The 13,927-nt window shown below is 39.4% G+C and overlaps 1 protein-coding gene across 1 annotated transcript; it reads left to right on the forward strand.

The window, feature by feature from the left end:
• The first annotated feature begins 2,673 nt into the window (after positions 1–2,673).
• Positions 2,674–13,197, forward strand: urm1 (ubiquitin related modifier 1). Its single transcript, XM_054612430.1, has 5 exons — positions 2,674–2,734; positions 4,363–4,433; positions 9,605–9,686; positions 11,586–11,634; positions 12,298–13,197. Exons 1-5 carry the CDS (start codon positions 2,700–2,702, stop codon positions 12,364–12,366), a joined length of 306 nt encoding a protein of 101 aa, XP_054468405.1. The 5' UTR covers positions 2,674–2,699; the 3' UTR covers positions 12,367–13,197.
• Positions 13,198–13,927: the final 730 nt, after the last annotated feature.

The following is a 13,927-nucleotide window of genomic DNA, read 5'->3' on the forward strand; positions in this document are numbered from 1 at the left end:
TTGTCTCCTCTTTCCACACAGTTCCATAGGCGTAACATGTTATGGATGTAATCTCTAAGAGGATTCTCTCTGCTTGGTATCATGGTACATGTTAATTTCAGCTCTTTATGTTCCTTATTGAAACAGACCCAAGATCTCCCAGGCCTGCCAGCCAGCCAGCCAGCCAACCAGCCAGCCAACCGTCATCAATTCACCCCTAATCTCTCCCCCCAGTCCTTTTATAGCTAATCCATTGTGTGGGTCATTGTCATCTGATCATGTGTGACCCTGGCTGCTCTATAGCTGGTGCCTAGCAGCGTAGCACTGACTTTTAACGTTCATCTGCAGGAAGATATGGAACGTTTCTTAATTTCAAGAGATGTCTCAAATCACATCCAACTTTGAGTTTGAGAGGCTGAGATGAAAGTGGCTGAAATGTGGGTGGGATGTAGGTTGGAGAATAATGAGGAAAAAACATAGTATTTGTCATCCCAGAGGTTACTACGCTCCTCCACAGAATGAAATACTAGTCTGATTAAAAACATTTTTTTGAAAAATGATTAAATGTTAATATAAATATTCTCATTGGATGATTGGCGCAAATCCTTTTAACCGGGTGTAACAGGTGCTTCACTTTATCTTTAACTGAATTTAGAATATTAAAAAAATCTCTAAATCCTCTTGATTTAAAATCAAATAAAACAAATCATATTAAACATAAGGACTAAAATGATTTGTTTACACTTATCAAATACATGTTAAGACTCATTTTTGGTCACTTCATACTGACATGAAGAAAGCACAAGTCCATCAGAGTACAACAGAAGCACGGCACACTATCCACAGCTGTACGAGCACCTCAAGGCAGCTCAGCAAATGTGACGTGACACCCAGTGATGGTGTGATCATTCCTGGAAGGCTCATGAAATTTACAGCCATAACAATCCCATCCACACCCCACCTTATGCCTCTTAGTCCCCCCTCTGCGCTCACCGCATGACTGTATGCTTCTCATCCCAGAACGAGAGGCTGCAGCCCCTAATGGCACTTATCGTGTCTTCATCATCTTTCAAAACTTCCACTACGGCCTCCAGCATCAGAGGTTCCCGTTGTTTTCCTGCTTGCCTCCCCACCATCGCCTCGCTCCGCCCTCACCCCCACGCCAGGCCCCTGGTCGATCTGTCTATCTGCCCCTGCACTGACTCCTCATTAACACATGAATGAGGACTGGGAAGGGCCCGCTAAGGCTTGGACGCCAACAGAAGGCTGTGGATTTGCAATTCAAACCTCTGACAGACCCCCTCCCAACCCCACCGCATCCTCCCGGCCCTGTATACTGGGACTGGAACTGTCACCAGTATGATTGAGGATGTATGTAAGGAGGGAGAGAGGGATGGAGAGAGACAGATGTGCATTCACACACTCATGTCAGGCCTCTGCACACTCTCATATTGACATACACAATGCAAATACATGCAGACATGCACATGCACATGGCATGTGGGAGAGAGTGCTGCATACTAATGACTTTTCAATATAATGATTTTCTAAATCAACGTTAAGTTCAAGGGAATACCAGTTCATAAATGGGGCCACCGTCACACAGAATCAGTTACAGAGATGCTTACTGTTCCCAGAGTGCAAACTAAACATGGAGCAGCATTTAGTTACTGTGCCCCCCAGAGCTGAAACAAACATCCAGAGGATATTAGACTCCAGATTTAAAACCTTTATGTTCTGCACTACTTTTGACTGAACCTTAAATACTCATCATGAACGCTCTTTTCTATCCTGCATTTATGGCTCTGTTCTTAACATTTTATTTTCCTTTAAAAGGTTTATATTATTTTATTTGCATTTTAACATTTCCACGCTGTTTTTTTAATTCTTTAAGAATGTTTTAAATGCATTATGTAAAGCACATTGATTTGTTTTGTTTTATTGTGAAATGTGCCAATAAACAAATGTACAAATAACAATGTTCAAATAAACTTCCCATGCCTTGGGATAAACGAGTTTGTAGACCTTTTACAATGTTGCATTCTAGAGTTCAAAGAAGCAAAACGTATAATGTGTTCAGAACATAACTCAGTCCAAATGCATACATGTTCAAGTTCAAAAAGGCAAGTGTATAACTGAAAGTGTAAAAATTGAAATACTGCAAATAAAAAGAAAGAAACAATTATCTTCTTTAATTTTGAATCATTATATATAAATCATATACCTTGTAAAGCATGCTTTAGCAATAATGTCCTAATTTTGGCCACACAAAGAAAGAAAGAGCTGAAAAAAAAGCAATATGTTTATTCAAAAAATAGTATTTATTCTAAAATTATTATAAGATGCTTTCAGTTTGCTGATCATATCAAGTCTCCGTTTTTTTTTTCCATTTCTCTGTTTTCTTTATTAAACACAAACTTGCCATACCAGGGTTATTTATACAAAGTAAATAAAAAAAAGATGATGAAAAAAGAGAAAGTAATACAAAATAAATTATTATATATATATTATTATTAAATTATTATTTTTTTATTGCCTTCTTGTTCTTAATGTTTATTATCGGTTTGCAATATTGATGCGGTTCTTGATAAAAAAAAAATGCCCAAAAATTTGGTTGGAAGTCATTTACATATGAATGTATCCTGTTGTATGAAAAGATTTGATCCAAATACGTCACTTCCGACTTCCCCTTGCCACTACTTCCTGCATGTGCAGAAAATATGGCAGCGCCCGTAGCGATTCACCTGGAGTTTGGGTAGGGGAATATAAAAACGCTTTACGATAACTAAGAATGCCCGTTTAGTTGTTCTGAGATCAGTTTTGCTGCAACATGACGTTGGATAACATCTGTATTAAGTCTGTTTTTGTATCGCCAGCCTTTCGCTCACTTAAACAAGACCTCGAATCAGTGGAACAGCTAAGTTAGCTGCCTGCTAGTTTTGAGTTTGTTTATGAAATATTCACCATAGTGGGGTCGCGTTTTTCTCTGTTAATTGACAGAAATGAACAAAGCTGACTGACTCCACTCATAGCATATTCTGTGTCTGACCATGCTGCGCTGTGCAGCCTGTAAACCATTGCATCTGTGAGGTTTTCTCCACACTCATCCACGACGCAGGCGCACATAGTCGGTCGGCTCCTGGTTTCTTCTTGCAGCTCAGCCAGATGTGCAGAAGCATGCCTTTTTAAAAACATGCCATGGATTTCTGAACACAATCAATGATGTGCAAAATAAAAGGAAATCCTGCACCAATCACAATATAAACCTCAGCCTCAAGTCAGAGCTGCATCACAAAATGAGGACTTTAAGTTGTATTTGTGCTTGGCTGCTGGGAGAATTTCCTTACTTTTTACATTACATTACATTACATTACAGTCATTTAGCAGACGCTTTTATCCAAAGCGACTTACAATAAGTGTATTCAACATAGGTATTCAAGAGAACTACTAGTCACCAGAAGTCATAAGTGCATCTCCTTTCTTAAACAAGCATCTAAAGCATAAACCAGAGCAAAAGTATAGTGCAGAAACAAACTAATACGAATACAATAAGTGCAACAAACTAATACGAATACAATAAGTGCTAAGTGGAAGGCTCAGGGTAGTACTTCTTGAAGAGGCGAGTTTTCAGCCTGCGCCGAAGACTTCTCAATATAACAATACATATGACCGCAACAGACATCAGATGAAAATCTATATTGAAATATATGTTTTATGGGTTTCATAGCTCCCTATTATTTCCTACAAAGGATGACAGGATACAGTTATAATAGGAAGGTCTTTTAGTTAGTGAACTACAGGTCAGAGGACCGTGCAAACATATGGTAATGTCTAATAACAAGAGTGCAATTTAACAAATGTGGGGAGTAATGTTTTCAATAATACATTCATATTTGCTTGGGTCTAAATGCATCCGAAGGTTATTTTAGTCGTTAAGATTATAACCTGATTTGCAAGAAATTCTTAGAATTTGAAAAAAAAAAATCTTTTGTTTTCCAGAATTAGTATCTCTTCAAAATTCTTGCATCCCAGAATGAACAAGTGTGTTATTTCTTTAAACAGCACTTTGGTCTTCATACAACGTCCTCCTCTGATCTCCTTATTAGTTTGGGTGCAGAAGCTTGTACACCTGATCCTGGCAGCCAGTGTGTCTTAATGGATTCTTTCAAGGCCCAGAGTTTCCTCACTGAGACCCTTTGATATACAAAACCTTTATCTTCGTCTGGCCAAACGGCCCAAGTCTGAGAATAATGGATGTATTTTCCAGTACTCTCAGTTTAGCAGACCTCATGACATGTTTGTCCTGTATTTTGGGGAAGTATTTAAACACCACAAAAACACACACTTAATTAGCCTATCTGACTCTTTTTTTTTTTTTTCTAGTGGTGGAGCGGAGCTGCTTTTTAATGGTGTGAAGGAACATCATGTGACTCTTCCAAGCCAATCCGAACCTTGTGAGTATCACCTATCTGTGCATGTCAGAATTAGAGCCCCATTGTAAAAAAAAAAATGACATCTTCAAGATGCTTTTCTTTAAAATATATGCTGTGTTTACAGTGTTAGAGACTGTAGTGAGTCACTTAAAGATCATGCCCATCTTTGTCTTATAATTTGTTTTAATTTTAACAGGATTGTTTAATAAATGCAATGTGGTCAACCAACCCTCAGTTAGACAAGGACCATCTTTGATTACTTTTCAAATTAATGCTTTTTTACTACTTTAAAAAAATCTTTTGCATATATCAGCTGATATAAAACACGACATTGTTGTAACAGAATATTAAAACTTAAATGTTATTTTAACCAATGTGCCATGTTTTAATTTGCATGTTTTGAGATTTTGTTGACACTGTGCTAGTATCATACAACGCAAACAATCTGGTCAATATTCAATGTTGATTCAAGATCTGTTATTATGTTCTCTAGCATTAAAAACCAATGTAAACAAGCCATATATTAGCTCTCCCTTTGCACTTCTCTTTCACAACTTCTCCCATGTTTCTCCTGTCGCTTTCCCTTTTCTTCTCCTCTCTCTCTCTTTACTTCCATCCTCACCTCTAAATGGATCCTTCCACTTGTGAATGTTGCCCACTGTTAATGCCAATATTTGTGTTAATGTGAATGCAAGTAGTAAAGGGGGTACAAAAAGGGGAAGTCTATGTGTTTTCTATTGGTTGCAAAAGAGCAGTAGGGTGACAGAGCTCTTTATTTGGTCAAGATCATTTTGTCTGACTTGGCGGGCGTGTGCTCATTTCTCAGTTCATAAAAACTTTCCCACCTCAGGAACCAAATTGATTAGATTTTCATTTTGCTGTGGGATTCAGGCTCCTTCCAATATAGGTCACTAACTCACATGGAGGAGTCGAGGGAAAACCTGCCTGCAGCCCGATTTTATTTCCCAAACCCTGTTCAGGTCCGGGGTCATTGAGAAAATAAGGGGAGAAGTGAAGTGAATGGAAGTTGCCTAGAGGTTAAATGTTGAGTGTGTGTGTGTGTGTGTGTGTGTGTGTGTGTGTGTGTGTGTGTGTGTGTGTGTGTGTGTGTGTGTGTGTGTGTGTGTGTGTGTGTGTGTGTGTGTGTGTGTGTGTGTGTGTGTGTGTGTGTGTGTGTGTGTGTGTGTGTGTGTTACAGACAGAGGGAGCAAATGAGAGAAATATGTGTCTTCGGTATTTAACTCACCAAAGGGTGTTCATCCATGGCACTGATGTTACCACGACAACAAAAAGACAAAAGTTGACCAGAACAGGGAATGTCAGCCAGATATGAGTATATGTGTGTGTGTCTGTGTGTGTGAAATCCGGAGGTTTCACCATGTTGTTCACAGTTCATAATTTCAACTTCACAAGAGCACAGACATTCTGACATAACCTTTCCTGGACATATTTGCTCATTATGATCCTAAGACTGAACTAGTTGTGTCTGCTGGCAGGTTTGCTGATCCAGAAAATGACGCTCCGAACTAATTTCGCCTTACACAACTGTGTGTGTGTGTGTGTGTGTGTGTGTGTGTGTGTGTGTGTGTGTGTGTGTGTGTGTGTGTGTGTGTGTGTGTGTGTGTGTGTGTGTGTGTGTGTGTGTGTGTGTGTGTGTGTGTTAGTACAGAAGGGGTGAAGGCAGATATAATTGGTTCTGAATCCTTCGTATTTCTCTTTGACCCCAGTCGGTGATTGATGACCCTCAACGGAAAGACCCCACCCCCACTCTCTCTCTCTCTTTATTTTTCTCTCTCTCTCTCTCACACACACACACACACACACAACAAAACCCCATGGTCTAAGGATCACACAGTTTTTGCCCCAGCATCAGCAGAAAGATGGATAGCTCATCCTCCCCCCCCCCCTCACATGACCGTCATAATCGCACAAAGACAGAAAAGCAAAAGGAGTGAAAAGGGGGGAAAATACTGCACGCACAAAAGAAAGGCGACTACGGTTTTGAATCAGCGTCAAAATGGCGCCCTTTCCCTCCCCTCCCTCCCGTGTCTCCTCTCTATACCCACGCAACGCAGCCATCCCAAGATGCTTCAGGAGCCTGTGACGCAGTTTCCCTCTCTCTTGTCTGTCTGTTCCCTCGTTTTTCTTTCCCCCTCTACCTGGACCGCAAAGCGCTTTAAAAAACTTTCACCTGTCATAGTTCTTTCCTTTCACCTCTCTTGACTCCTTATTACTTTACATTGTTTTCCATTTTTTTTAAAACAGTACTTTTGATTCTGCATGACGTACATCGGTTGCCCTACGTGTAACCTTTTACAAGAAAGCCATTAAAAGGGCAGCGCCTGATGACTGTTTTCTGTTATAAAAAAGCTGTCTGAATTATTATTGATCTGTGTATCGAGCTAAGACAACCTATTTATTTTTCTATGTGCAACTTTTAACATGTTGTCTTGTGTGTGTCGGGGGAGGGAAATAAAAATAAAGGCTAAAGATGGAAGAAGATGAAAGAGGGGAGGAGAGCAGGTTTTACGAGAGAATGAGAGAGGGTGTGTGTGTGTGAGAGAGAGCAATTGAAAAAGTAAATGGGCGAGAGGATGAAAGAGCGAATGAGGGGTAATGGTGGAGAAAAATTACCAATGGTTAAAAGGCAGAGAGAGAGAGAGCAAAGAAAGGAGTGACCACAAAGAAGGAGTTATGACTGCTGTAGTGATTAGTTCGGTTTTTAGCCCCGCAGAGGTGCAGGTCAATATTCACTGCCTACTCTGGTGTGTGTGTGTGTGTGTGTGTGTGTGTGTGTGTGTGTGTGTGTGTGTGTGTGTGTGTGTGTGTGTGTGTGTGTGTGTGTGTGTGTGTGTGTGTGTGTGTGTGTGTGTGTGTGTGTGTGTGTGTGTGTGTGTGTGTGTGTGTGTTGCAGGGAGAAGTATTTGTCTTTTTTTTATTTTTATATGGAGGCCTGGAACTGTAGAAAACTAGCACTATCATTATACTACTGAGCTGGCCGACAGCACTGCAATTTACCTGAGCACCATTCACACAGGCTGCATGTGCAGACACACACACACACACACACACACACACACACACCTTATACATCACATATCATCCACACGGTCTGTTGCCCTCATCAGTGGCGAGGCAGGCTCCTCTATAAATATTTTTGTCACGAGCTACATGCTTCAAGCAGGCCTTTTGATATTTATTTTATAACAGTGTGGAATGCCTTTTTTTTATTCCACAATGAAAGAACAGCATTCCATAAGTATATAAAATACAAATGAGTTTGTATTTTTTATTACATCTTTATTACATCTTGTGGTTATTTATATGAAATGCTTTATCAGCAAGTCATTTATATCATTTTATGGCTGAATAAATGAAACCTTGAATTTTAAAAGATGACTCCTACACAGAAGATTATAAGAAAAACATTTTTGTTAGATTATTATTTAATAGATTATAACCCCTCTTTCAGTATCATTTCGTAATCTGAAAACCCATAAAAAATCCGGTATTTTCATGGTGTACGGCCCCATAATGTCATTTTATATATGCACAAAATATATGCCTGCATTTTTTATCTAATATAATAATTTATTGAAAGTTTAAAAAAAAAAAAATAATAATCAAAATTTTGCTTCACCTGTGAGCATCTTTTTTTCCTCCTGCATTTTTCTGCATTTTGTTTAATGTGAAAACTGCTGTGTTCCTTGCATAGTATTAGCTCTGACTTTGACCCAGCTGGCCTCCTGAATCCCTGTGTGATCGTCTCTACCTGCTACGGCTTCAGCTCTCTCCTTACACCTGGCTTGGGATGACTCGCGGTCGTCCTCTTGCCCTCGTATCGGCTCCATCTGCTGCTCCTGCTCCTGCTGCCGCGCTCGTTTCCTCTTCCTCTCTTGTAATGTATTTGCTGTCTCGCTCTCTTCTGTTTATTTACTCTCTCTTCGTATATTACCACACATCTCCTCTGTTCTTCCTATGTAAACTGGTCAAGGAGGCCTATACCGTTCATTTTGATGGTGTGTGTGTGTGTGTGTGTGTGTGTGTGTGTGTGTGTGTGTGTGTGTGTGTGTGTGTGTGTGTGTGTGTGTGTGTGTGTGTGTGTGTGTGTGTGTGTGTGTGTGTGTGTGAGTGTGTGTGATATGGCTACCAGAAAGCGCAGTGCTGCTCTCAAATGTTATCGCGGGGCGTCGTGCTCATGTACATTAAGAAGGCATCTGAGATCATAAACCCTCACAATACACAATCGAAAAATACGAACAGGAAATGGTCACGAGGAAATATTAGATTTATGTGTTTTGTTGCATTTTACTTGTTTTTGTTGATGATTGTACACTGTTTCCTTACAAAACATACATTTATTTAATTGAATACACCTACACTCAAAAGCTCTCAGACCACCTTGCATCTTGATGTTAACAACAGCCATAACTGTAATATATTCATCGTTAGTAGTTTTGCGGGGATTTATCCTAAAACCTCTCATCGTCGTTGCCTTTGTGGCTTCCTGTCAGTCGGTCTGAGTGAGGCTCAGCCTTTTGTTGAGACGAGATCAGTCTGATTGTTCAAGAGGTCAGACTTATAGAAAAAATCAAGCATTGGTGATATCCAAGCGCAGGCGAATAGCAACGCATTTAATATTATTATTATTCTCATATTGGATTTTTTGATTATTTTATTTGTCCTGCGTTGGAAAACCTTCATTACAAGTGTGATGCTATAGAGAAATATTATGCATTTATATTTTTTAAGAAGAAGATTCTTTTGGTAAATGTCTGGCTTAATATTTTTCTTTTTTTTTCTTCAGTTTAACCTTTTTAAAAATGTCGAGCCGTAGATGTTTTTTGATTTCTAATCTGCTCTGTCGTTTCTAGAATTATACACACCAAACATTAATTTAATTTCTTCCTAGCCAAGGTGAACAATGTCGATCTTGGCCATTGACATCAGTCAACCATCCCCCAAATTTCCAGTGTCCTCTCCTCCTCCCCCCCACACAGACATACACATCCACTCATAAATATACATGCACACAAACACATATACACCGCCTCGTCCCGCCTGGTGCTTCTGTCGCGTCACATCGACCGGGGGGCTGGAACCGTGCACCTTGACCCTTAACCCCCCCCCCCCCCCCCTGACCTCTGACCTCTGCTGTCTGCCTGTGTATGGCCTTTGTGTGTGTTTTCTAGGGGACGTGAAGCAGCTGCTGGTCTGGATCCAACGGAACCTCCTGAAGGAACGGCCCGAGCTCTTTGTACAGGGAGACTCTGTGTGAGTGTGTGCGTGCACTTGACACACACTTGGATCTGTGTACCACAATATCACCTTAAAGGATATGTTATGCATCACACTGCCACTGGAGCAAAAATATTTACTGCCAAATGTGACTGTAAGATTTCTCAGAAGATCTCTATAGGAACATGTGAAATGATGACAATGAAACTGAAGTAGATTGTGAGTAGAGGAGCTTTCTGGAGCATTTTTTCCTGCAGTTCAAAACTGCTGAAATGCTAGAGGAAAGAAAAAAACAGTCTAGCCTTCAGGTTATGGGTTTCAGTAAGATGATTACCTGTGTGCAAGTGTGTGTGTGTGTGTGTGTTCATGTGTTCATGTGAGCTTTTGTGTTTGTGCGCACATGTGTATATGAATGTGTGTGTGTGTGGGTCCAGGGCTCACAGCAGCCTTATAGGACTGGCTGACTTTTACAGCTGCCTTTGTGCAGGACTATTTATAGCACCACCTAACCAATGAATGGAGAAATAGCTGGCCTACCTATAAACCCTATACATTTGATGTGTGTGTATTTGATGTTGAAAGCACACATTGTTTTTCAGCAAACCATCATCAGGGTGTTTCTTCATTAATCTTTTTAAAATATATATATATATGGTGGCGTGTGTGATTAGCTGACAATCTTTATTTTTCATTATTTTGTTCTTTCTCAAAGCAGCCCTGTTTTTGTGTGTGTGTGTGTGTGTGTGTGTGTGTGCTTGCCGCATGTTTGTCACAGGTTCCTTTCACATTGCCCTTTCTCATTGACGTCATAGCGCATCAAGGTGGAGAGAAGCTTATTTGAGCTGCTTCAGGCATTATCTCACCACCCACGTTACCTAAACAGTTTCCTACGAGGCTTTCAGAAATGTAATACACCAGTTTATGTTAAGAAGACAGCACCCAAAGGTGTTTGTTGTTACCCTCTCCCCTTACCCCCATTATCCTCTTTTGAAGGGTGGTGATATTTTTGGGCTTCACCTGTACGTTATTTTTGGGCCGCCATTAATTGTCAGTGACAGTTTGTTTCCCCCCCACAATCTCTTTACTATTTTACTTAACCGCGTATGTCTCTTGTATAAAAAAAAAAGATAATTATATTCAGCCCTTGTTAGCCAGAAAACAATTTTCTGAGTTTGTGATTGCTAATACAAGTGTGTCATGCATACTTTCAGATCAGAGCAATTTCAATGTTCATAGCATTGATGGGAATAACTCCAAAGTGCTTGTTTATGATCTCATATGGGCTCTAACGTGGACATAACACACCCATGCAGTCAGATTTATTATCAGTAATATACCAGTGTGTGTTCTCAAACTAAATACTGGTTGTCTATTAATTTCATACTGTTAAGTGTTGAAAATTAAAATGTTTGCCTTATTATCTATGGGCTGCATTTTGCTAAGGAAAAAATAATATGAATAAAAATATTTATTTATAGTTACTTTTAGGTGTTTTCATGAATTATCTTTTACTATTATTTATTAATTTGATTATGACTGTTAGTCAAACTGTGCTTGCAAAGACTTCTGTGACCCAATACACCACCACAAAAAAGTTAAAGATTTAACTATAAGTGTTTATGTTTAGTACAAATTTAATAAGTCATATTTCTTTTTCGAAATAGGAATATAAAAATGTCATGCCCAATAAATAGAGGAAGCGATTTCTCTTTTCTTTAACATAATTTAAATATTTGTTGTAGTGCTTCTTTAATACGTTTTTATTGGATGCAACATGCATTTTCTTATTGTGTTTGTGTTTTTTAATTTTTTTTATGTGAATCTATGGAGGCATTCTGTTTTCCCGGCCTATATTTTTGCACACATATACGTGTGGTTGCGTGTGTGTTGCCTTTGAGAAATGTGTCTGTCTCAAAACGGTGTGTTTTCCCACAGGAGACCTGGGATACTGGTGCTTATCAACGATGCAGACTGGGAGCTAATGGTGAGCACTGGGAGCCATGTTAACTGTCAGATGGGGAAGAGAGCGAGAGAGTGTGTGTGTGTGTGTGTGTGGGTGTGGGTGTGTGTGTGTGTGTGTGTGTGTGTGTGTGTGTGTGTGTGTGTGTGTGTGTGTGTGTGTGTGTGTGTGTGTGTGTGTGTGTGTGTGTGTGTGTGTTTCTAGCAGCTTGTAAAAACATGCAATCTTTTAACCAATGTTGACGGTTTTCAGGATGTTTCCATCATAGTGTTAAATGACTCATCATGTCTCCATGCATAGATCCCGAACAGTATATACCTCACATTCAATTCAGGACCGTTTGTGTGTGGGTGCAGGTTAGCCTCACTGATACTGGGATTTCTCATTTTCTCTGAGTCAATGTTTCATGTAACGTGAAAGCAGCTGCAAGACAAGTTTGTCCTTGGGGTCACATATCTGAACGCATATTTACATGCACACACAAAGTGAACGCTTCAATTTGAATCCATTGATTCAATTACAGGACGCAACACGGGATGTAAATGAAATGAAAAGTTTGTCATTGATTGGACCCCAGTGGGAACACAGGAGTAATACGCACATTTGTATTAGTAAAGACAGATATTTCTCCTTTGACTTGTAGAGATGTTTGAATATTGAATGTTTTGTGTGTTTTCTAAACCTCAGGGGGAGCTGGACTACCAACTACAAGACCAAGACAACGTTGTGTTTATTTCTACTCTTCATGGAGGATAGCAAATGAACGAGGAATACACAGTACAACATATCCTTCTCTGTAACAGCCTTTTCTCCACATCCTCTGCAATCTTCAGTCTCCCCCCTCCACATCTCAACAACACACCACCCCATTGGTCGCTGTGGATGTGTCAGCCTGCACCGAGAGGTCTGACCGGAATTGACGTTTGGTCAACAGGAATAAGTGGAAATTCAGAGATGATTACCAAGAAAAATGTGGAAACTGTGAGACGGTTATTCTGCTTTTTAAGATCAAACTGGACAGGTATTGAGGGCAGTATATGAAGCTCTGGTCCTACTGGCCAACTCACAGGGCTGAGTGCAAATACCTGCCGTTGGTGTTTAAACTTCCATCGCCCTGCATCCTCAATTCCAGCCAGACCATGAAAGATAAAATGACCTTATCTAAGAGTCTACAATGTCCTTCATGAATCTAAAATAAAAGGTTACACTTTGCTTAAGCAATTAGCATTTCTAAGCAGTATCAAAACATTTAACAAGGATATTTTAGGTGTTTTTTCCATTTGTCAACATTGATAACTTCTCCTATGAAGACTTTTTCATCCGTTTTACAATATTAACATTTATTTATACCCTAAAAGCAAGTTACGGATGCTTAACGTGGGGTTACAGTTGTTGACGAATAATTATTGAACAAAAAATGTTTTTACAATTGTTTACAACTAAATTATAGAGTGTGATACAATGATTATATAGTGCTTAGAAATGCTAATTATCTGTGGTAAAATAGAGATTTACCTAAGTGTTATTGATTTGTTTTTTTGGGACCGATGTGATTTAATTTTTGTTTCTTGTATTTTTTCTCACAAATAAAAGATTAAAAGCATTTTTTTTAAAAGATGTAGTGTCCTGACCTCTGTAATTCATTTTCAAAAAAGTATTTTATCTAAATATTTAACAATTTGTATTCTTTAGTTGAAAGGAGCAAATGTTTCCAGTTGTAAGCACAGTGGTGCAATAAGCATTAATGATACAATACATTAGGAACATTTCATTCCTATTGCCTTCTATTCAATATATTAAAGAGTATCGCAATTGCAATAAATAATATCTTTTATAGAGAATTTCTACTGCTGTTTTTCATCTATTATGATTATTATTCACCAATATAAAGCTTATTCTTTTACAACTCCCCCAAAACCCCATCAACTGTTTCTGCACTGAATGAACTTCAGAGTCCCACCGCAGCCTGCACCCCACGCAGAGGGCTATCAAAACGTTTTTCTCAATTAGGATTTTACATCACGCTTCGATTGTTCCTGCTGGTGGCTTATATCTGATCGATGTAAGCCACAGCTCTGTGATCACACTGCAGTTTTAGGCTGATTAAACGAGACTTGTGGAAGATTTTACCGTCCTAAAGCCCCACTCAGCTGGAATATGCATAAGAGGGAGAGTGTGTGTGTGTGTGTGTGTGTGTATGTGTGTGTGTGTTGTGTGTGTGTGTGTGTGTGTGTGTGTGTGTGTGTGTGTGTGTGTGTGTGTGTGTGTGTGTGTGTGTGTGTGTATGTGTTCTGTATGTGGTGTATGTGGTGTGTGT

Source organism: Anoplopoma fimbria, chromosome 14, assembly GCF_027596085.1.
Source record: "Anoplopoma fimbria isolate UVic2021 breed Golden Eagle Sablefish chromosome 14, Afim_UVic_2022, whole genome shotgun sequence".
In the NCBI taxonomy this organism is placed as follows: domain Eukaryota; kingdom Metazoa; phylum Chordata; class Actinopteri; order Perciformes; family Anoplopomatidae; genus Anoplopoma; species Anoplopoma fimbria.